The 23,111-nt window shown below is 42.9% G+C and overlaps 1 protein-coding gene and 1 long non-coding RNA gene across 4 annotated transcripts; both read right to left on the bottom strand.

Annotated features, from left to right (window-relative positions):
* Positions 1 to 1,335: 1,335 nt before the first annotated feature.
* On the bottom strand, positions 1,336 to 14,911 carry LOC132445495 (histone-lysine N-methyltransferase PRDM9-like). 3 transcript variants are annotated; one of them, XM_060035491.1, is made up of 11 exons: positions 14,834 to 14,911; positions 10,620 to 10,736; positions 10,289 to 10,402; positions 9,786 to 9,868; positions 6,654 to 6,780; positions 6,513 to 6,557; positions 4,207 to 4,337; positions 3,649 to 3,792; positions 3,483 to 3,547; positions 3,122 to 3,303; positions 1,336 to 2,703 (listed from the first exon to the last, which is right to left on the bottom strand). In XM_060035491.1, exons 2-11 carry the CDS (start codon positions 10,678 to 10,680, stop codon positions 1,928 to 1,930), a joined length of 1,728 nt encoding a protein of 575 aa, XP_059891474.1. In that variant the 5' UTR covers positions 10,681 to 10,736; positions 14,834 to 14,911; the 3' UTR covers positions 1,336 to 1,927. The 3 variants fall into 3 exon arrangements, with proteins under 3 accessions (XP_059891474.1, XP_059891476.1, XP_059891475.1); XM_060035492.1 differs by having other exon boundaries at positions 1,338 to 2,703; positions 9,786 to 9,865; XM_060035493.1 differs by lacking the exon at positions 6,513 to 6,557.
* An 843-nt stretch (positions 14,912 to 15,754) lies between these two features.
* LOC132445630 (uncharacterized) lies at positions 15,755 to 19,191 on the bottom strand. Its single transcript, XR_009522666.1, has 2 exons — positions 18,143 to 19,191; positions 15,755 to 15,870 (listed from the first exon to the last, which is right to left on the bottom strand). It is a non-coding gene; the product is annotated as an uncharacterized LOC132445630 (long non-coding RNA).
* Positions 19,192 to 23,111: the final 3,920 nt, after the last annotated feature.

The following is a 23,111-nucleotide window of genomic DNA, read 5'->3' as shown; positions in this document are numbered from 1 at the left end:
AGTTTCTAAAAAAATGCTGTTATTGAACTAGTTCAATACTGAACTATGAATTTATTTATTTTATTTTGCATGAACTGAACTTTGAAGTAGTTCTTGTGACCCTCATGTTCAACCCCCTCTATTGCCCAGCCCTTCCCCTGGTTCTCCTCCACTCCACTACAATTAGGGCATTTGGCAGACGCTTTTATCCAAAGCGACTTCCATCGGTTAATACACACATTGACACAATGACGGCAGAGTCAACCATGCAAGGCGACAGCCAGCTCGTCAGGAGCAGTTAGGGTTAAGTGTCTTGCTCAGGGACACATTGACACTCAGCAAGGGGATTGAACTAGCAACCTATCGGTTACAAGACAACTGCTCTACCTCCTGAGCTAAGCCGACCAACCTCTCACCCATCACTCACCTCTATTACCTCCTATCACCTCCTAACCTCTCCCCTAACCTTATGAGTGGGAGGGTGAGAGGGCAGGTGGCTGTTAAAGAGTCACAATTACCAGGAGTGTAAAAGTTTTAGTTTAAACACAAGTGTGTTGTTAAATGTCTGTATACGTGTGTACCTTTTGTGTATCCGTGCATGCGTGTTTCTGTGTGTCAATCAATGTGTGCGTGTGGATAATGAGAACACTTGATTTGGAGTCGTTAACACTTCATCACAATTACATCCAATTAAGTGGGGGGGGGAGAGAGAGAGAGAGAGAGAGAGAGAGAGAGAGAGAGAGAGAGAGAGAGAGAGAGAGAGAGAGAGAGAGAGAGAGAGAGAGAGAGAGAGAGAGAGAGAGAGAGAGAGAGAGAGAGAGAGAGAGAGAGAGAGAGAGAGAGAGAGAGAGAGAGAGAGAGAGAGAGAGAGAGAGAGAGAGAGAGAGAGAGAGAAGACGGCAGTTATCGTTAACATTGTGAGCAATAATATACCCGCTATTAGACAGACTCGCAACTGGGCTTGAATTAAAGTTTAGAAGCTGTCCTTCAAAATGATATTAAATACTTATGAAATGCCAATAAAGTGCTCACCAACATGTCGGGATGCTTCAACAAATATGATACATATATCTACACATATCATATTATTTGTTCACTGACTGTTGAAGCAGTCAACTCCGCTTACCGAATCAAAGATCTCTTTAACGGTTTAAATCCGACATGCTTTTTTTCTCACTACCATTGAAGGACTTCGAACAGTCATTATTATCGGAATATTGATCACTTATTCTAAAAAAGTTCACTCAATCCGTTGACGGGGAACATCTTCGTGGTGCCGTGCTTCACTCTGGTGGTCAGTAACGGGACCTCGGCTCACCCCTTACATCCTAAACGTTATAACAGGACATAAATATAATTCACCAACATGTCGGACTGCTTCTATTTTATCCAGACAAAACCGACATCTCAACACTGGATATCCGATTTTATTTGCATCTTTACAGGATAATTATTTAAATAAAATGCAATAAATGTAAAAATAACGTGAGATCTACGAGGCCTACCTTACTGACGTCGTCATAAATAATTTAGTTAGCAACATGTTCTCTCCAACTATTTTTCTTCAGCAAATTTTTTAAGGTAAAAACCTTCACTCATACAGACGTGAATATAAATAAATACATGAAGTTGATCAGATAAACAATTAAAACCGTTCATGTGCCCTTTAAACATAAAAATGTCAAGAGTTGGGGATCGAGCCCGGATCTGCAAATCTGAAATGTGGTTTATTATAACAAAGTCTTTGGGCGAAAACACAGAAGATCACAAAATTCCAAAACGTGGGCAAAATCCAAAAAGGGCAAAAAGTCCAACAGAGAAGGCAAAAGGTGAACTCAAAATCAGGTAGATCTTAGGCAAAAAACTTTATTCAAAACCATCACAAAAACAGGATGAACCATTTTTTTATTTGATTATAATGACAATGTCTGGGAACCATTTTGTTTCTTCACACGATTGTTTGGGTGGAGACTCCTTTGTGAAGTTGTTGGTGTTTCTTCAGAGTACTAGATCGACCAAATGTTTTCCCACACTGTTGACAGTTGTATGGTTTCTCTCCCGTGTGAATGCGCTGGTGAAACTTTAGAGTATTATATTTACCAAATGTTTTCCCACACTGTTGACAGTGGTATGGTCTCTCTCCCGTGTGGATGCGCTGGTGAAGCCTCAGATTACCAGATGTACTAAATGTTTTCCCACACTGTTGACAGTGGTATGGTCTCTCTCCCGTGTGGATGCGCTGGTGAAGCCTCAGATTACCAGATGTACTAAATGTTTTCCCACACTGTTGACAGTGGTAAGGTTTCTCCCCCGTGTGGATGCGCTGGTGAATCTTCAGAGTATAAGAGCGACTAAAGGTTTTCCCACACTGTTGACAGTGGTAAGGTTTCTCTCCCGTGTGGATGCGCTGGTGACTCTTCAGAGTATAAGAGCGACTAAAGGTTTTCCTGCACTGCTCACAACTGTGGCGTCTGGCTCCTTCTGCTGGAATCTGACTTGTCCTTTGGACGGTTCCCGGGGAGGCTCCGATTGGTTCTTGAGAGGAGGCTGCGACGTATGGGAGGAGACTAGGCTCCACCTTGATTTCTCCGCTCTTCAGCTGTCTGTCGTTCAGGTCACCATGGCTCCTCTTCATGTGTATGTGGAGGAAGACCTGAGACGTGTAGGAGAACGGACACTCGGGACAGGGGAAAGCCTGTGCTGGAGTCAGCTGGGATTTCCCTCCTAGGAGAAAGAGAGAGTCATGAATATTATATTTTTGAGAGTGCTGCTGACGGCTGGTTTAGGCAGCCTCACCTTCTGGAGTCAGGTGGTTTAGACTTTGGGGCCTGAATAGGCTGCACACCCTGATCAACCTAATCAAGCATATCTAAATTTGTATACATGTATAGTCTTTTTGTAACCTCCATGGTACTGTATATTTTGCATTTAGACCTTTTTCCAAGTAAGATTTATTTTCTGCTGTCATCTTTTGTATATTGTATTTTACTATTTTTTTACTATTACCTGTCTAATTTCTTAACTGCTTTGGCAATGTAAATCTTTACTGTCCAAGCTCTTTTGAATTTTAATGAGAGAGATGTGGTAATGAAGTGCCGTATAGAAACCAAACCCTGACAGAAAGACAGACTTGAAGGCAGACCTTTAGTAGAGCTCCACAGTTGATCAAATCCGATTCCCAGATGTCTGGCGTATTCGTCCCCATACCAGACCAAGAGCTCTTCTCCTGAGGTCACGAAGCAACAGGAGCGATACAGAATCCCTCCTTTGCACTGAAACGCTATTAGGTTCTGTTCCACTTCATTACGAGCACACTTGACATACCTAACACACAGACAGGTACTTCAACACACCTTTACAGTGTATCTTCTGCTTATGTCAAACCAAAACAGAAAATATTGTGGATCTAATCACAGTCATGAGAGAAAATAAATGCTATCAACCATGGAAAATTGTGAACATTGTTCATGCAGTAGATCGTATGAAAGTGAATAGGGTCCTACCTCATCCAGTTAGAATGTGTCTCTCTCCTTGCATCAATGTATTCATTGTGTCTGCTCTCGTAGATCTGGAGTCATTTGTTAATCAGAATCTATGCCATCCAATGAACTCAACACAAGCACACGTACAAGTCTAGATCCAAATAAATGAACACACAAATACACGGACCTCCCGAGAGTATCCACTCTCCAGGGCTCCCTCTTCATCGGTCCTGTGTCCTTCGTAGGGTCCAAAGTGTGTTCCAATGGGAAGGCCACCGTCTCCACAGTAAAACACCCCTAGACCGGCCCCTGGGATCCCAGGATCTCTGATCTACCCCACATGAGACAGAGACGGGGAGAGGAGGAGAGTCATGGAGTGAGAGAAATACATAGAGAGGGAGGGAGAGATGGAGGAGGGAGGAGAGATAGAATACGAGATGAAGAGAGAGATGTACACAGGAAGAGAGAGGGAGGAAAGGAAAGAGGGGGTGGGGACAAGGGGGAGAGAGGGGGGAGTTCAGAGAGGGAGTCACAAAGAGCAGCAGACAGAGGGAAATGGGGGGAGTGATGGAATCAGGAGGAAGAAGAACCATTGGGGGAGAGAGAAATATTCATCAATTTTGGCAATGTTACTGTAACTTCATATTACGGGGGTTTTTTTCAGCTGAGAAATGTATGAAACAATGAATGTTATACTGTCTCAGTGGACGTGGAGAACTTTATGGGGTTAAAGTATGACACATACCTCAAACCCAGCGGGCAGCGTCTTCTTGGCTCTGTCTTTCTCTCCGACAGCAACGGGGCGATCAGCCATGAACAAGATAGGGCCGTGGACCTCGCACTCTTCGAGGAAGAAGGTCCTACACTCATCACAGACTGGAGACACAGAGGTGATTTTAATAATAATAATAATAATTCATTCATTTTCTATAGCGCTTTTTCAGTGACCCAAAGACGCTTACAGTGACGCAGACAAAAACACGAAGAGGGTGATGACAATCAAAGGGGACGAGCGGCAGACAGCATAACAGAGAACAGAAGCAAGGTGGAGTGTGATATTAGATAGGGATAAGGGTGGTCATGGGTAGAAGAGGTCAGAGGCTTGGGAAAAGAGGTCGGTTTTTAAACGGGATTTGGGGCCAGGTGATGGAGGGCTTTGAAAGTCAGGAGGAGGATTTTGAAATTGATACGTTGTTTGATTGGGAGCCAGTGGAGAGTGTAGAGAACGGGAGTGATGTGTTCACGAGACCGGGTGTGAGTGAGGAGGCGCGCAGCAGAGTGTTGGACCACTGGAGTCTATGGAGGGAATGAGAGGTGATGCCAGTGAGGAGGGAGTTGCAATAGTCTAGACGGGACGAGATGAAGGAGTGAATAAGGGATTCAGCAGCAGCTTACTGAGGGCGCCAGTCGGGGAGCTGTTTATTTGGGAGATTTTATTGTTAAAGGGGACATATGATGAAAACAGCACTTTCCCTGGGATTTGGGGTGTTGTTGTGGGTAGATGGTGCTCCCACACGCATACAAACTTTGAAATAAGTCCGTACATGATGTTTTGAGTGATACGCATTTCTTGAAGCAGCCCGCCTCCAGCTACCAAACGAGCGAGTCAGTTTCGGCGCCCCCTTCTACGTAGGAAGGTGGCATATTTGAATATTACCTCCCACTTCCCCACTCCCCTCCAATCAGAGCATCGCTAAGATTGTGTGCACCAGCGGACGAGCAGCTCCGGCGGGAGGAACTCGGCGCTAGCCCTGCAGCTAAGCTCCGGGAGTGCAATCCCTTTCTCTAGCGCCGAGCTCACCCCACCGGAGCTGCCGCCGAAGGGAAGTCGGGAGGAGGAGTCATGGAGTAGAAAGGGATTGTACTCCCGGAGCTGAGCTGCCTGACTGCCGCCGAGCTACCCTAGCCGGAGCTGCTTGACCGCCGGAACTGCTAGTCCACTGGAGCTGCCACCTAGCTTCGGCGCCAGTTCAGCTCACCGCCCGAGCTGCCGGACTGCGGCCGGACGGCTTCGACGGCGGCCGGCAGCTCCGGCGCGGGGAGCTCGGAGGCAGTCCGGCAGCCAAAGTTAATGCCAAAGTTCCTTCCCCCCAATTCTTCTCAACCATGGCCGAGATATCCCCCACTACGAGTCTTTACTTGTGGAAGTACGAGAGACGTCAGACAGTCTTTATTATTCATAATATCATCCGAGGCGCATATAGCTTTTGGCCGTGATATTAGATAGATTACATAAATACCCGTATATAATATTATTATTATGTTATATTATATAATATAGATATAGAGCTCCAGGAGTCAGCAAACGGCAACAACCCCTTCTCCTCCATGCTGTGGTTCAGTCTGACAGCTCATTGGTCAATGGGCAGCAGCTCATTTGCATCAATGCTACAGACACCAGAAACAGCGCATTCTGGAGGGACTGAAACAGAGGGGAATAGCGGTAGACGATATTTTTTTTCCAAAAAGCTATTTCCAGCACAGATTCAAAAACATGTTTTCTGGAACTCAAATACTATGTTTACTTGTTGGGAAAACACCATAATATGTCTCCTTTAAAGGCGACGAAGGAAGAGTTACAGAGGTCAGGTGAGGAGGGTGGATTGATGTCCGGCGGCTTTAAGAGTTTGTGGACAGTGGAGAACAGGATGCGGGGGTTCCGGTTGGTGCTGTTAATGAAGGGTGGAGAAGTGGGAGGATTTTGCAGCTTGCAGAGCGTTGCGGTAGGGGGACATTTGAATTTTGTAGGCTGGTGCGGAGTTCCGGGACGTACCAGGGGACATTTTTAATTTAATAGCAACGATGACAAGACGGAAAACAGGTAACTTATCAAGGTAATTTTGCCGGCATCTGAGGGGAGACACGTCATCTCCAAACATCCGGTGGAGTTTCGGCGATGTTCGGAAGCGTTCGGAGGCGTTCTACGAATAGCTGTAGACTGTACTACACTGTCAAGTGTAGTACCGTCAAGTAGTAGACACTGAACAGAAATAGTATGTACTAAGTACATACTGAGAGAGAAAGAGAGAGCGAGAGAGAGGGTCCACTTACAGAAGTAGTCGTCATCCTTAGGTACTTCCGGTTTTTGGTAGATAACTGTGAAAACATTTCACATACACATACACAGTTACATACTATGCGTGCACAACAACGTTGTTATTGCAGGGAAGCAGTGGTGGGATCAAAGCTAACCTAATGAGACCTCCTCCTGGACTGCAGAGCCCCTCTCTGCTCCTGCTCTGGTGGGGTCGGTCTCTGGATGAGCAGGAATGGTCCCTCCAGAGACCTCCTGGTCACTCCTGCCCCGCCCTGAGAGACTCTGACAAACAGAACCTCTAGTTATGAGTACTCCCTGCTTTATGTTTCTGGGTAGGACACAACTTACCTCCTAGCAACAATCTGTCTAAGGTTATACATCGTGCTACTGTCATTAATACACTTAATCCATGAGTCATGAAGCAGGTACCATAAAGAGGACAAGACATGGTAAGGCTGCTGAAGGCAGTGTTTCCCATAAATAGACCATTGTGTGGCGCGGCGCCACAGAATCAACATCGAACGCCACGAATTGATTCTGTATTTTTTTTTTTTACGCGATTTGGAAATCTAAAAATCGGTCCGTTCATTCATCTCCGCATAGCACTCGTTCTCCCTGTCATTCTCGTTCACAAACACACACACACACGCGGAGACGGAGACGGAGAGAGAGCGACGATACGCGAACACATGAACCCACCGATGTCACCCGTCGCTTAGCAACCGGACACGCTGGGGTTGATAAGTTAACAGACTACTGTAACTACTACGGAGTGATAATAACAAAGACGTGAATCAGGCAATAAATCCACTTTCCTTGACAGCGGTAAAGTTCGGTGTGCATTAAAGTACAGACGGAGTGGACCAATTGCGAACTACTGCAGCTGCTCTTAAACCCCAAACTAATCGGAATAAGTGTTTATAGCGGACTACACCACCTCTTCTATTCCGCATAGAATTCAATTCCGAACAGATAATTGTATTCAAGTTCAAGTTCAAGTTCAAGTGTTTTTATTTGTCACATACAATAAATTGAAGTGATTGAAGTGATTCTATTCCGATGGAGGCGTATATATATGATACTTTTCTATTCCGATTGAGCTGTTCTTCCACATCTATGCGGATCAGATGTGTCCGCATGTAAACGCAGAGTTACATGCACACTCACTGACGGCTGATTCGCCCGCTCCTCCTGTCCACGCGCAATGCTTGAGGTCAATGGAAAAATGTATTTGGCACAGAGAAGACGGTCAGTGACATTTGCAGTTGACCAAAGGTATACTGTGGTCTAACACACTTGCTTACATTTTTTGTTAACTCAGAAAAGGTAATATTAGCTTTATGAACTCAACGTTATTGATATTGAACATCCCGCACCCGTCATCATAGACAACGTCGTTGGTAACGCAGCGAAGACAGCGATTAAGATGAAATGCGGTTATAGTTTAGATAGGCCTATACGGTGCCCATATCAAAAAGATTAGAAAACATTTATTACATTCTATTCTTAATATTATTTTATTCTGACTCTGAAAAAAAATTTCTGCGCCAAAAAAGGCCTCGTCCAGACGAGACGGAGCAGCTTGAAGAGGTAGTTAGCTTAGTCTGAAATTAAGTTGAACAGTCAAATGGCTGTGGCTAGTAAATGTTTATTAAATATATAATACATTTATTTCGAATTTTCCTAGGCATCAAACAACCCAGTGCTTCTCAGGGGCCGGGCTGTTTTTTTTGTAGTTTATTTAGCAGGGACAAAGCAGTGCTCATTATTACAAACATGACATGGCAAGGCCATGACACAACTTGCAGATGTGAATACATAAAAGGTTTGTAGCTAGATAGCTAATTTGCAACCTCAGTCCCTGATCAGGCTACCTATTCTAATAAAATATATAAGTCACCTAAAATTCAGGAGAAATACTGATTAATATAGGCCAGGAGGACAGCAGACAAAATGTTGCTGAAACAACAGGTGAGGTGGAAACAGATTAGTGTAGATTTTAACTTTAAAAAAATAAGAGTAGGGAAAGTAATTTCGATCCTTCTGTTCCTGGTAGAGAAAATGTGCTGATCTGTTCATTGTAGGTCATCAAACCCTAGATTACTGGCCTGGAGACAGAACTGAAAAGGAGGTTCAAGGAGCTGGACATCCTAGGAGCCTTCCATGTCCTTAGACCTCAGTCGGCTGCCCTCCCTGACAATATGTCCATTGCACAGCTGCAGACTCTGGCAAAAAAATTCTGTCCAGACCAAGAGAAGGTGCTCCTCCAAGAGTGGTTTTCTTTCAAAAAACCATATCATTACAGGGTAATTACAGGTATGTGAAAATCTCTCTCTCTTTCTCTTATGTGCTATATCTTTCATTCAAGAACAAGAGCCAGGAGGAGCTCCTGACTCTGCTGGCGAGTGAGTATGATGAGTGGTTAGACCTCTACCTCTGCCTCAGTCTCCTTGCCAGCATTGCCCTGATTGTCCCAGTCTCATCTGTGAATTGCGAGCGGGATTTCTCAGCTATGAATAGGGTAAGCACATAGAATATTCCTTAGTATATTTCTTGAAGTAATGGGCATTTTAATACTTTATTGATAATACATTTTATTTGTTTTTATCCCCAGATAAAAAACAGACCTCAGGAACAGTCTTCAAGGGGAACACCTGGCAGCATGTTTATGGGTTGGCTTAGCTCAGGAGGTAGAGCAGTTGTCTTGTAACCGAAAGGTTGCTTGTTCGATACCCAGCTTCTCCTAGCTGAGTGTTGATGTGTCCCTGAGCAAGACACTTAACCCAAACTGCTCCTGACGAGCTGGCTGTCGCCTTGCATGGTTGACTCTGCCGTCGGTGTGTCCATGTGTGTATTAACTGATGTCGCTTTGGATAAAACTGTCTGCTGAAGGCCGAATGAGAACCCGTATGATCGGGCACTTGAGTTATTGTTCAGGAACCCACGTAGAATTAAGTGTTCTGATGGGGCATGCAAGCTTTGCACATTAGGCTAATGCAGTTTCATTATTTTAGTTAGTTGCCTTGTTGTACCTAGTAGTATATTGTTACTATTTATTTAATTTTTCCTAAAAAAGTTAAATATTGGTTCAGGTAGGTCTTGAGTTTATTTGTAACTGAAATAAAAACCTCCAGCTTTAGTTGTCTGTTGAAATTCATTCCTTGAATGTCACAGAATCACAAGTTCAGGTAAAAACTAAACTACCCCCCCCCCCCCCCCCCCCGCGCACCACACATTGGTCCTTGGTCTGTGGGTAACACTGGAAGGTGATGTGTGCTGTTTTATACCTGCACAGAAACTGCATCTGACGTACTGGGCTGTTGTAGAGACCCCTGTCTGACTATTGGTGGCTCCCACACTCCAGCACCTGCTGATATAACTGACTTTAGGTTAGGATGTAAGCTGTTTACTATTACCAACTGACTATATGAGTTAGGATGCGACAATTAATGATAACAAACAGACCATATGTAAGGGTGTACTCTATTAACTATGACCAACTGACTCAACGGTAGTTTAGAAGCTAATAACAACTGAGGAAGTATATTACTGACTTACTGTAGAATTCACATAACATGACGTATAACCTATTAACTACAAATTGTCTATGAGTAAGGATGTATCCTACTTACTACTACTAACTGACTAAAAGGTAGTATAAGCTTCCAACAACCAACAAAGTATAAAACCTAGCTTACTATAAGGTTGCTTTTTAGTTTTTTACTATTTCTGACTAACTGCGGGTAAGGATTAAGTCAGGGCTTTGAAAGTCTAGCAAATGTCTTTGTACCGGTCAATCCAGAGGTCCACAGCTCCTCTTCCTCAGAGTCTGTCTCTTCAGGTGAGCATACTCTCCCTTGGCCTGGCTTCTTTCTCCTCTTGAAGGCTGGAGTCAAGGACAGGCCTGACACACACACACACACACGCACATACACACACACACACACACACACACACACACACACAGACACACCCAACCCCCCCCCCCCCCCCCGCCCCCCGCATACACACACACACACACACACACACAAAAGAAGAAGTGATGTGTACAGCTACCACCTGTATAGCAATGTACTAAGTCAAATATGTCAAAGTATTTAATTATGTAAAAAGTGGTTTACCAAGAGACTCCATAAACAACGTTTTTTCCTCGATCTGCGTGAATCGCTTTTTCTCTGCCATACAGAGGCGGTTCCACTTTGTTGTGGAAAGTTGGCCCTGATATCGGCAAAGTCCTCCTTCACCACAAACAGACAACATAATGTCCAATACTGTTTACATACAACCTTAACACATTGCAGATAAACAACCTTAACTACAACCTTAACACATTCTAGGTAGGGATGCAAACAATTAATCGATTATCGATTAATTGTCGATAAGAGATTACTCGATTAAAATAAATTACTTGCAATTAATCGCATTTTTAACCCGTAATTCCCCAACCGTCCACGTGAGGGCGCGCTTGACGCCAGACGTACTTGACGCACACGCGGGAACACAAGCGGGATCACAAGCGAAGCAGAACAAGACAAACGAAAAGCGGGACACTACTAGCTGTGTTCGAAATCGTTCCCTATCATGGATGTGGTGCACTAAATAGGGTGCACGGCACGCCATTTTCTAGGGTGTTCGAATTCTCATTGGTCCACTATATAGGGCACTATATAGTGGACTTAAAATAGGGTACATACGATGTTCCCTACATGTTACTCCCGTATACCACAATGCAATGCGGTTGTATTTTTCCAGGGGAGAAGAAGAAGCCGAATAACCGCGAAAACGAATACATTTAAGTCTCCGGCTTTCGTTTAGAAATGTCAACAATTTATTTGGGATTTAACATAGAATATTAAACATTCAAAATTAATTAAACAAGGAAATGTAACATTCAACATCAATACAACCTCCAGCTTTCGTCGTGAGTGCCCGGTTTGTTTATGTGGGCGTATCTGTCTGCGTCACACAAATATCCGGCGCATTTACTGACGCAAATGACGTTTAGAAATGTTCAGCGTAGTGTCCGAATTCTCGTTCCCTATTCCCTATATAGTGCACTATATCATGTACACTATATAGGGAATAGGGAACGAGTGTATAGGGAACGATTTCGAACACAGTGACACGATGAAGAGGGCAAAACGGAGTGCAGTATGGAGCCACTTTAAGTTGGTTAATGACGACAAAGACGCCAAATGCACAATATGTGGAAGTATCTTGACAAATGTACTTATTGTAAGTCGCTTTGGATAAAAGCGTCTGCTAAATGCCCTAAATGTAAATGTATTTTAAAGTACAACAACTAAACGACTTCGTTGAATTACCACCTAAATGTGTCACATTCAGAAGGAAATTCAGCTTCTCAGAATTGCCGCTTATCAATTAATCGATCATCGATCGATAAGATGAAACAACTATCGATTAATGAATTACTCGATAATTTGCATCCCTAATTCTAGGTAATCCTGACGACGCTGAAGTTGGCATCCGATTCGCAGCATCCAATTCGGCAGTTAAGGAAAGGTTAAGGAATTCTTAACGAGCGGCATGGAGCGACTGATTCTTTGTTGTTTAACCTCTTCAGTCGCGGTAAAGCCGCTTAAATTGTTCTAGATTATCTAAGAGAGTCTAAACAGTCTTTAAAACACAGTTTACAATTTATGTAACCTTTATTTGATTAGTTAGGGGAGTTAGGGGAGATTTCACTGCTTTTTTTGCATCTGGACCATTTCTTTCAAATCTGGACTAGATTATCACAGTGAGGATATTCATTATATAATCGGAAACTATGTTTTATATAATGTATAGCCTCACTGTGATAATCTAGTCCCAATTTGACGAGTCTAGGTGTAGTGGTTTTTAATCAGAACAAGTTCTAATGTGGTCTGGACCACAAAGAAGCGTTGAAATGTGTTTTTATTGCATATTCACAAATAGGGAAAAGGTTCAAAAATCTGAAACTACGTTTTTAATAATGTATAGGCTTACTATGATAATCTAGTCCAGATTGGAAGAGTGTAGGTGTAGTGGTATTCAATCAGGACCAGTTCTAAAATGGTCCAGATGCAAAATAAGCAGTGAAATCTCCCCTTTTTGTAATTTAAACTAATCAAATAAAGGTTACATCAATTGTAAACTGTGTTTTAAAGACTGTATAGACTCTCTTAGATAATCTAGACCAATTAAAGCGGCTTTACCGCGACTGAAGAGGTTAAACAACAAAGAATCAGTCGCTCTATGCAGCTTAACCTTGCGAACTTCAGCATTGTGTAATACGAAAAAAAATATCAAAGTCAACAGTTGCTATTGAGCTACCAATTAACTGTCTTAAAACCCACATATTTTTCATGAATAAAATACGATGGAGTATTAGGGCCACACGTGAAGAAAATAAATATTTTTGCCGTGACGAGATTAAAATCGACACGTCGACTTTAAAGTCAACATGTCAACATTAAACTCGAAATGTCGAGAATAAAGTTGAAATGTCATGTCGACTTTAATCTCGACGTGTCGACTTTAAACTCGAAATGTCGAGAGCAAAATTGAAACATCATATCGACTTTAATCTCGACGTGTCCATTTTCCGTTCCTCTGCAGACGCTCTGGGCCATAGATATATATATTAACTAGATGCCTTACGGTGGCGTCTAGAACATCACCGGCCATCTTACCACATCTTACCACAGTAAACTGCTCACCCATAACATTGTGTTGGTAGTGGTAAATGTACTTTTTAAATAACCATAACTTGCTCAATTTTCAACCGATTTACAAACGGTTTGGTTTATTACAAACGTTATTAACGTGGTTATGATATTGTACCTATTTTAGAACATTATTCTATTTTTCATTATTCTATCAAATGTAGGCCTATCCAGTGTCATAACTACATCTCTGACGTTTATAACAAACCAAACCGTTTGAAGTTATGGTTATTTAAAAAGTACATGTACCACTACCAACACAATGTTATGGGTGCAGTGGGCACGAAGCGTAACGCCCCGTGCCCACTACCTCCGTCAGTTGACCGTTGCCCATTGACTTTGAATGGGGACGGACGCGCAATGCATTGTGGATCCGTCCGTTCAGTTGGAGCGTTCGCCACCGTCAGAAAGTTGAAAATTTTTCAACTTTTTCGGCAGCGACGGTTCCGTCATCCAATCAGATAGCGTATGCAAATTTAAGCACTGTGACGAGACTCGGGCTCTGACGATACTGGAAAGCGGGAAAGCGGGTAATCTTGCATCGCAACAAGCAGGAAGAAGCGGGAAGAACCCGGCGAAGCGATTTGATTGGCTGACGGATGCCTCTGCAAAGACTACTCCCCCATCCGTCAGCCACGCCTTCCCACGTCCGTTGACTGACGGTGCAGTGGGCATGTAGCGTAATACTCCGTCGTAATAAAGTCATATCGTTCTCCTAAATTGCCACTCTCTCCATGGAGGGCCCCTTTCATGAACACATTGGTCTTTCATATCTGATCGTATTTAATGTTGATAAACTCACCAATGTTGCATGAACAGAATTAATGTGGTGTCTCACCTCCTCCAGTGAGTTACTAATCTACGACGGAGTATTAGGGCCACGCATGAAGAAAAAATATATTTTTGCCGTGACGAGATTAAAGTCGACACGTCGACTAGTAGGCCTAAATTAGCACGTCTGTTCAGGTTCTGAACAGACGAATTTTTCCGCACAACCTTTTCAGCGTCCTTACATTAATTACCACACTGTGGCTCTGCGCTAAAACAGCGAGGGTCTCTTTATTGTTAAACCCGATTCTGAAATACAATTTTACCAAATTATCCACACAAGCCATTGGATTCAGGGCAGGCCCTGTGGAGCGGTTGCTATCTCTCCCAACTCATTTCAACTGTATCCTCGAGTTAATGTCGACTTTAAACTTTAAAGTCGACATCATATTTCAACTTTATTGTCGACATTTCGAGTTTAATGTCGACATGTTGATTTTAAAGTCGACGTGTCGACCTTGATCTCGTCACGGCAGAAATATTTTTTTTCTTCATGTGTGGCCCTAATACTCCGTCGTACTCATCTTACTGGTAGACCTACAGCCTGAGTCCTGGTCAATCGTCCAAAAATACAACATAATTAGAATTTAGAATTCGACGGCTAACATCCCTTTGCTAAGTTAATAAGAGTTAGCCTACTTAACGTTGGTTAGTGAATTGGCGCACAAGATGATTGGAGGGATTCTGACCATAAACCACTAAGTTTACGTCCACTTGTGCTTAGTTATGTTAGCCATTAAATAACATAATAACCAGAAAAATTGAAAACATAATACATTTCAGAGTATAATTTCGCTTACCACGTTCACTTGAATGGCACAAAGATGGAAACACGGTGTCTGCCAATTCCTGCTACCCCTTCAAATTCTGCTACCTAGTGGTTCTGCGCATGCGCGTCGCGAAAGTGAGAGGATCCTGCGTGCGCACACATCAGTTTCTGCTATCTTTTAGGCTGATGATGAGTATTTTCTGTAGAAACGTGTTTTTAACTGCGCAACTATCTTACAAATATGTTCTAATGAATGTAGAAATAAGATGATATATGTGTTATCTTTACGGGTCTGGCCCGGGAGCGGAGAAAGTTTTCATCGGTGGTGGAGGGGGAGGGGGGGGGGGGACATCTTTTCTTGTTATAACAAGATATTTATCGTGTTGCATAAATTCTAAATACTTGTGTTTGTGAAGCTATGGAGGAAAGATGGAAGCAATCGTTTGACCTCCTGTCTCTGGGAAAATTCCCGGATGGCTTTGATAAGTTCCAGAAAATAAACCGTAGGAGGTACGCTTCAAAATTCAAATTAAAATGTGAGTATCTGAAATACTTGCTTGTTTATAACGTCTTTATTTAAGATAGCAGGGGTAAAGTAGCCTATGTGGATAGACCAATTGCCTCTTTAAAATAATGCTCCCACTGCAGAATCACATTTTTTTAAACCACTACTCACCCTATGTACACTAAGGATATGGGGAGCATATTTTGATGCTTGTTTATAACGTCTTTATTTAAGATAGCAGGGGTAAAGTATGTGGATAGACCAATTGCCTCCATCAAATAATGCTCCCACTGCATAATCACATTATTTTAAACCACAACTCACCCTACGTACACTGTAAGAATATGGGGAGAATCTTTTGATGCTTGTTTATAACATCACAATTGAAGATTTCAGGGGTACAGTATGTAGATAGACCAATACATACAATAAAATGTGTGGATAGTGTCTTGGTAAGATAGCTCTTTAATGATGAAAGTTCTTTGATGAATGTTCACTGCAGAAGGAGAGCTCTACGTTGGGAGCAGAAGAGCCATTCAATCCAAAGAGAAGGCAAGACAACTCTTTATTCATAAGGTTCACGTGACGTCACTGTAGCTTTGCGCCGTCATCTTGGTAACTCAGCACCAACAACAACACCTACGACCACAATCAAACAAGGAGGATGCGCTCTTTTATTCTCTTTAGTGCAGGTAATGAAAGGTTCTGAAAGATGGCATATCCATGTAGCTTACTAATGAATAAAATGCATACAAAAAACGTTGACATATGACCCACTATGTTGTGCTCCATATACCCAATGTTGACATCGTCCCAGCCAAAGAGTATTGGTATTAATACCTCATTCATTGTCCAAAATAATCCATAATAATTCAAATCGGGTTTTGTTGTGGGTATACAAAATGAATCTTGAAGAAAACTCGTCCTAAGCGTCCCCTGCGAAATTATCGTCTATGATTTGATGACTGATTTCAACGATCAATGATAGTAACCCACCACAAATTGTTCACAAGAAGTCACAAATATTTAGTACTTAACTTTGCCCTTATCAGATAAAGATTATTGGTGGCCAAGTGCCTCACTTTAGCGTCCTTCACCCATCCAGCCACAGCATATTGGTAGGCATCAGTGCTCTTGAACGCTTTCAAGATATCTCCACTGTATGGGGAGGGGTTGTGGACTAAATAAATATATATGTCATGAAGATTGATTTGAGGCAAGCATACTAATGGACAAAAAAAAAACTAGGGATAACAAATAAGGATCGGAGCCTAAAATCGATAATATCTCTGTCTCTCTCTCACATTCAGATGAGCGGTGTGGGCGGCTATACTTGGCGAGATCGGTCGTGCAAATGGCGGCGTTCCAGAAAACGTGACGTAGATGAACCGTATGAATAGAGTTTCACTCCTCTCCAATGGGGGGACATACGGGCATCCTGAAAATCTGCACAGCAATATCCTCCAGATTTTACTGGCTTGGCATGTCAGTGGACATTAACAACTGGGTAGGCCATTTGTTTGAGCTTTTGTTGTTTTGTGTTTTTGTGTTTTTTTAACAGCTACTTTCTTAGGGTGCACTCACACTAGGCCATCTGGCCGTGGCCGTTGGCCGTTTTCACACCTAACCGTGCTAAACTGGCCCCATTGTACTCCGGCCTGCACTCACACTAGGCCATCTGGCCGTGGCCGTTGGCCGTCGCAACTGTGGCCCGGCCACGGTAGGCTCTTGTACATACGTCATCACGTCGTAACGATTCATAATATTTCGGAGGCGCACAAAGCTTTTGGCCGTGATGTTATATATTATAATGTTCTCAAATACGAGGCGGAGAAAGTGTCTAGTCCACGGTTTATTCAACCACCAAACTGTATTCAATTCCGAACGGTAGAAATAGTAATGCCCCCCCCTCGACAAATATCGATATTTATCTTATATCGATATTCTGCTTGAAGATATCGAGATATGTCTTTTGGTCCATATCGCCCAGCCCTAACACATGTATATATTTAAGTATACTATGTGTGTGAATACTTTTTTGAAATGTTTTTTCTTTTTTATTAACAAATTATACATTTGTAGTGTACCATTTTTTATTTACTCACAGAATGATTGGAGTTTTAAAAACTTATGAAAACCATTGTTTCTAGGGAATGCAGAGGACTTCTGTGTGTTGTGCTCCTTTGCCGAAGAAAATGCAGATGAGAGCATGATTGAAAAGGTAAAGTATCGAGTTAGCATGGGTAGCACTAAGCTACTTGACCTTAATCTTACTAAATCTGTTCTGAAATCAAAGACGATACAAGATGTTCATTTTTGCGCAACTGGACTATTGGATATCCTTGATTTTGCTTGTAATTCCGATTCACTTACCCTTGGTCAGAGAGCGATTGAGAAAGCAGAGTAGCAACAGTCCATTTAGCATTTAGTTTCCAGGCAACTTCTTCTGATGAGGCAGGAGCTGACCACACAACTATGATGTTTTAAGACTAAGCCATTCACAAAGTATCAAATATATTAAAGAATAACAAATCATGACGCTTGGATAATTTAACAATGAGTGAGACAAGAATTTTTTATTTAACAATGAGTGAGACAAGAATGTGTGTGTGTGTGTGTGTGTGTGTGTGTGTGTGTGTGTGTGTGTGTGTGTGTGTGTGTGTGTGTGTGTGTGTGTGTGTGTGTGTGTGTGTGTGTGTGTGTGTGTGTGTGTGTGTGTGTGTGTGTGTGTGTGTATCCAACTTGAACAAGAAGAACACAGTGAAGGAACAGGGATGAATATTGTACAAGTGAGAGGAATACGGTGAGGAAAGGAGAAAATTAAAAAGGCAATACAAATAAAATGGACCACTGGTTATAAAACCCTCCAGCAAATGCAGATTCACTGCCTAACATCTGCACGCTGCAAAGGAGGTTGCACCATGTAAAGCTGGACCCAGTGTTTCAGATGCGTGTTTAGAAAAAAATCCTCCCCACATATATCAGGCTGAGGTTTGTGGAACCAAAAACAAGTGGGAACAAGTATGACTAAGAACAACGAAAGAAACATGAAGTAAGTGTGAACAAAACAGCAAAGTAGAGCCAGGGGGTATCAATAAATAAAACAAATTTAATCATGTGTGGAACCAGAACAACAAATGTGTAACCAGGTGTGCATATATATCTCACTTGTAAAACAAGAACAAAGTGAAGGAACAGGGAGGAATATTATAAGTTATTAATAAACAAAGAAAATACTCCACATACATCAGGCTGAGGTTAAGGATAGCAAAGTGCATCAGGTCGAAAGGAAGAACAACAATCGCAGCCGTCGCCGCCGCCACCACCACCAGCAGCCACCGGCAGTCGCCACCACCAACAGCCGTCGCCAGCACAAGCCGCCACCACTAGCAGCAGAAATCGACACCACCATCCTTCGCCACCACCAGCCAGCTCATGCAGCCATCGCCTCAAGCAGCAGCGACCAGCAGCAGCAGTGTTTGCCGGCACCAGCCAGCTCAAGCCACCAGCAGCAGCAGCCACCGCCATCAGCCGCATCCACCATCAGCCGCATCCACCATCAGCCGCATCCACCATCACCAGCACCAGCCACCGGCAACCACCACCTGCAGGAGAGTGAAAATAATCAGACAAGACCTTGAATAGCCTGTAGGTCAATGAGTTTCCCCACACATGGCCAAATTGCTGCCAAGTTGGGGAAGGGGTGGACAGCTTTACATTATGAAAAAAAAGAATGACACCACTGTCTGTGTAATAACATTTGAAAGCTCGTCATACATGAAATAGAACCTAACTTGATTCTTCGATAATGTAGAGCCGACGCAACAGTTGGCGGCGACTGCAGTTCTGTCAGTAGACACTAGATGGTGTGCTTAGACATGCCTGGTTTGAAAGTGTCTTGTTTCGATACCCAATGTCGGCAGTCTACCTGTAGGTATACCAGAGCAAGATGCCCTAACCTCATGAATCAGAATTCACAAAGGAATAAAGTAAATGCTAAACACTACGTTGTAAATGTTTACTAATACCTAGTCATAGAAAGTAGGTAGTTCATTCATACGAAAAAATAAATACATGAAATATTAAAATAGAAATTTAAATGAAATTTGTGATTCTGTGCAGTTGACACGAAGGATCAGGATTCAACCTTAGGCCTACAAGGTGTCTTCTTTTTCTCTGCTGTCATCTACTGCAAGTGATGGTAACTTGGTGTTTCATAACCTAGAAATAAACTTGGAATTGAACCGTGTACTTGAAACCAATTTGACCAATACAATAGAGACGGTGGATTTACAATCAATCTATTCTACTCCCGGATCAGACCGCAGAAAAAGCCTTGGACTTTCCTATCGCCAACATGCCTCCGCATTCGGATATCTCAGGCACGGAGACTGGGAAATGCACAGACTGCGCCAAACTGGAAAAGACATTGGCTTTAATTGAAACGAGACTAGCAGCAGTAGAAAAATGCAAAGGACTCCTACAGGATACAGTGCCGATGGGTGAGTTTGCTGAGCTCACTCAGATACAGCAAGATGACCAAAGCTACACTGTATCCTTCCCGAAGCTGGACAAGAGAGAGACAGTTCCAGCTGCGTCTCACTGGCACAGAGTCGGCGCTAAGCCAAAGCAACATACCAAAGTGAATCAACAAGTTCACTCAACGCCAAATGCTAAGCTACCCAAAGCTAAAGTTACATGTATCAGCCGGATTAGCCCGTCACTGAAATTAACCCTGCCACTGAAGAACCGGTTCCTGCCACTTCAAGAGTCCAAGAACGCGCCTGCCACCGATGCACCTGAGCCCCGAGATGCGTCCGGACGGACAGTGCGGACAGAGACGGAACAACCAGTCGCCACGGAGGCGGGCTGCGCATGTGTCTGCCACCGTCCAACAAGGGCCCATCTCAGAGACAGATGAACCAGGCACTCTGATTATAGGAGACTCAACTATCAAGGATATAACCGGTAAGAAGATCAAAACATGCATCTTCCCATATGGAATGGTTAGTGATATCAACCATAAACTAGCCAAAATCATATTGGAAAACCCCAAAATCTCACAGATTATTGTGCATGCAGGATTTAATGATATTCAAAGAGAACAGTCAGAACTTCTGAAGAGGGATTACACTGATCTATTGGATACACAATCTTCTCTTCTCGCTTTACGCACAGGCCACAATCTTGCCATGGTCTGACGCACAGGCCACAATCAGAGCACAGGTTGAGCAGAAGCGAGACTACAGCAACCACACAACTACTCTGCCACTATCTGACACACAGATAGCAGACAGCCCACAGACCTTGAAGAGAGACAACAGCCCGCCCGACGCCATCAACACTGTGCCCTCCCCCATCGCTGATGCTGGCTTGGCGAGGAACGGCCACCCCCCTCCTCTGCATTCCCCCATCGACGATGACCTCCAGTCTCATCTCTCCCATAGCCACAACAACAACTCCAGCTGGGATAGAGTCTCTGATGTCTCCCTTTGCGATTTTCCAGCCGAATTTAAGAAACTGGAATATGCTGGCATCAAACTTGCATCTGTGTCAATGATAGCATCGCCACGTCATGGCCGCAGGCTGCTATCACCCAGGAGGATGGCGCCCCACCCCCACCACCGTACTGATAGTAGTCCTGAGTATTACTGAGACAAAAAAGGGTTCAGCCGTAGACACAGTATAAAGGAAGTTTCTCATAATCTGCTGAACCCAAGGTTGCCTACGTCAAAGCAGGGCAACTTTCGCATTCATGCTGTAACCACTAAGAGAGTAAACCAAGGGAAACTTAGACACACTGCTAACCTCACAAATCTCATATCTATTGCCTCCAAACCAAAAACAACCTTAAAGCCTATCAACAGCACCATCAGGATGGCTCTACTTAATGTGAGGTCTCTTAATAACAAATCATTTTTAGTTAATGATTTTATTAACACTTCTAAACTGGATTTTATGTTTTTAACTGAAACATGGCTGGAACAAAATAACAGTGCAACCGTTCTGATAGAGACAGCTCCTCCCGACTATAACTTTTTTGATGCATGTAGATCTGGAAAAAGAGGTGGAGGGGTTGCTGCTATATTTAAAAATGTATTTCAGGGGAAACAGATGTTATTTGGTGATTTTCCATCATTCGAATACCTTAGTGCTGTATTGAAATGCTCCCCCAGAGTTCTCCTATTAATTATTTACAGGCCACCCACATATTCTGCAAATTTTTTCGATGACTTCACAGAATTATTGTCTAGCATCTCCACAGAATTTGACTGTCTAGTTATAACTGGTGACTTCAATTTTCATACTGATGATTTGAATGACAAGTGTGCAAAAAAACTTTTTACCATTTTGGACACATTTGAACTGTCTCAACATGTGAACTCATTGGCTACTCATTGTAAGGGGCACACTCTAGACCTGGTTATCACAAAGGGCCTCAATGTTTCTGATCTCTCTGTGGCTGATCCTTCCTTGTCTGACCACTTTTGTGTTTTCTTTAACATATCTTTTATTCCCGACATACAGACAAAATCAAACGCTGTCAAAAAACGGTATATCAATGAAGATTCTAATGTACTTTTTAAAATGGCCATCTCCTTGCTACCACCTCTAAACCCATGTTCTGTTGATGATCTTGTAGAAAACTTTAATTTGAAAATTTTGAAAGTCATAGATGTCATTGCACCTTATAAGGTTAAAACGATTTCTGGAAAGCAAAAGGCACCCTGGAGAAAAGCTGCTTCTGTAACAGCACAGAAAAAAGAATGCAGGAAGGTTGAACGCATCTGGCGTAAAACAAAACTTCATATTCACCATGATATCTATAAAGAGAGCCTCCGTGCCTACAATTTAGACTTAAAAAATGCTAGAGAAACATTTTTCTCCAATATCATTAAAACCAACACTAATAATGCAAAAACCCTATTTGCAACTGTTGACAGACTGACCAACCCCCCAACACAAATTCCACCTGATCTCCATTCCACGCAGAAATGCAATGAGTTTGCAGCTTTTTATACTGATAAAATTGAAGGTATCAGACGCGCCATCAATATCTCCACTTCAAACAAAAATGTTGGACTACCACCCTGTTCAGGCAAAAATAACGTGGCAAGGATGGCATGCTTTAATGTTATAGACTCTCAAAATCTTGTGGAAACTGTGACACAACTAAAGACATCCACCTGTTGCCTTGATACTATACCTACCAACCTCTTTAAGAATGTTTTCGACTGCCTAGCAGCAGACATATTGCAGATAGTTAACAACTCTCTCCAGTCAGGCAATTTCCCAAAAGCTTTGAAAACTGCAGTTATTAAACCCCTTTTAAAAAAGCGGAGCCTAGATGCCTCTGTTATTAACAACTACAGACCAATATCAAATCTACCCTTCATAAGTAAAATCATTGAGAAAGTTGTCCTCCAGCAACTTAATCACTTCCTGGCATCAACTGGTTGCTATGACACCTTCCAATCAGGATTTCGACCCCTGCACAGCACGGAGACCGCCCTTATTGAAGTTGTAAACGACATCCGTCTTAACACAGACTCTGGCAAAATCTCAATACTAATGCTACTTGACCTCAGTGCTGCATTCGACACTGTAGACCATACATTACTTCTGGACAGGTTAGAAAACTGGGTGGGGCTTTCAGGCACCGTCTTAAATTGGTTCAGGTCCTACCTACAAAATAGGAACTACTTTGTTTCCATTGGCGACTTTGTATCAGAATCAACCAATGTGACATGTGGAGTCCCACAAGGTTCGATCTTAGGACCCTCTTTATTCAACATCTACATGC

The sequence above is a fragment of the Gadus macrocephalus genome, chromosome 17, assembly GCF_031168955.1.
Source record: "Gadus macrocephalus chromosome 17, ASM3116895v1".
Classification (NCBI taxonomy): domain Eukaryota; kingdom Metazoa; phylum Chordata; class Actinopteri; order Gadiformes; family Gadidae; genus Gadus; species Gadus macrocephalus.
This window is presented reverse-complemented; position numbering and strand designations above follow the sequence as displayed.

Bases quoted from the DNA above. Each gene is read 5' to 3' on its own strand.
- LOC132445495 (XM_060035491.1), bottom strand. From the start codon at position 10,680: ATGGCAGAGAAAAAGCGATTCACGCAGATCGAGGAAAAAACGTTGTTT. The intron at 9,869-10,288 runs GTACAAAGACAT...CAGTTATATCAG, and splicing joins GTGGACCTCTGGATTGACCG to CAGGTGCTGGAGTGTGGGAG. The intron at 6,558-6,653 runs GTTAGCTTTGAT...ATGTTTTCACAG, and splicing joins CCAGGAGGAGGTCTCATTAG to TTATCTACCAAAAACCGGAA.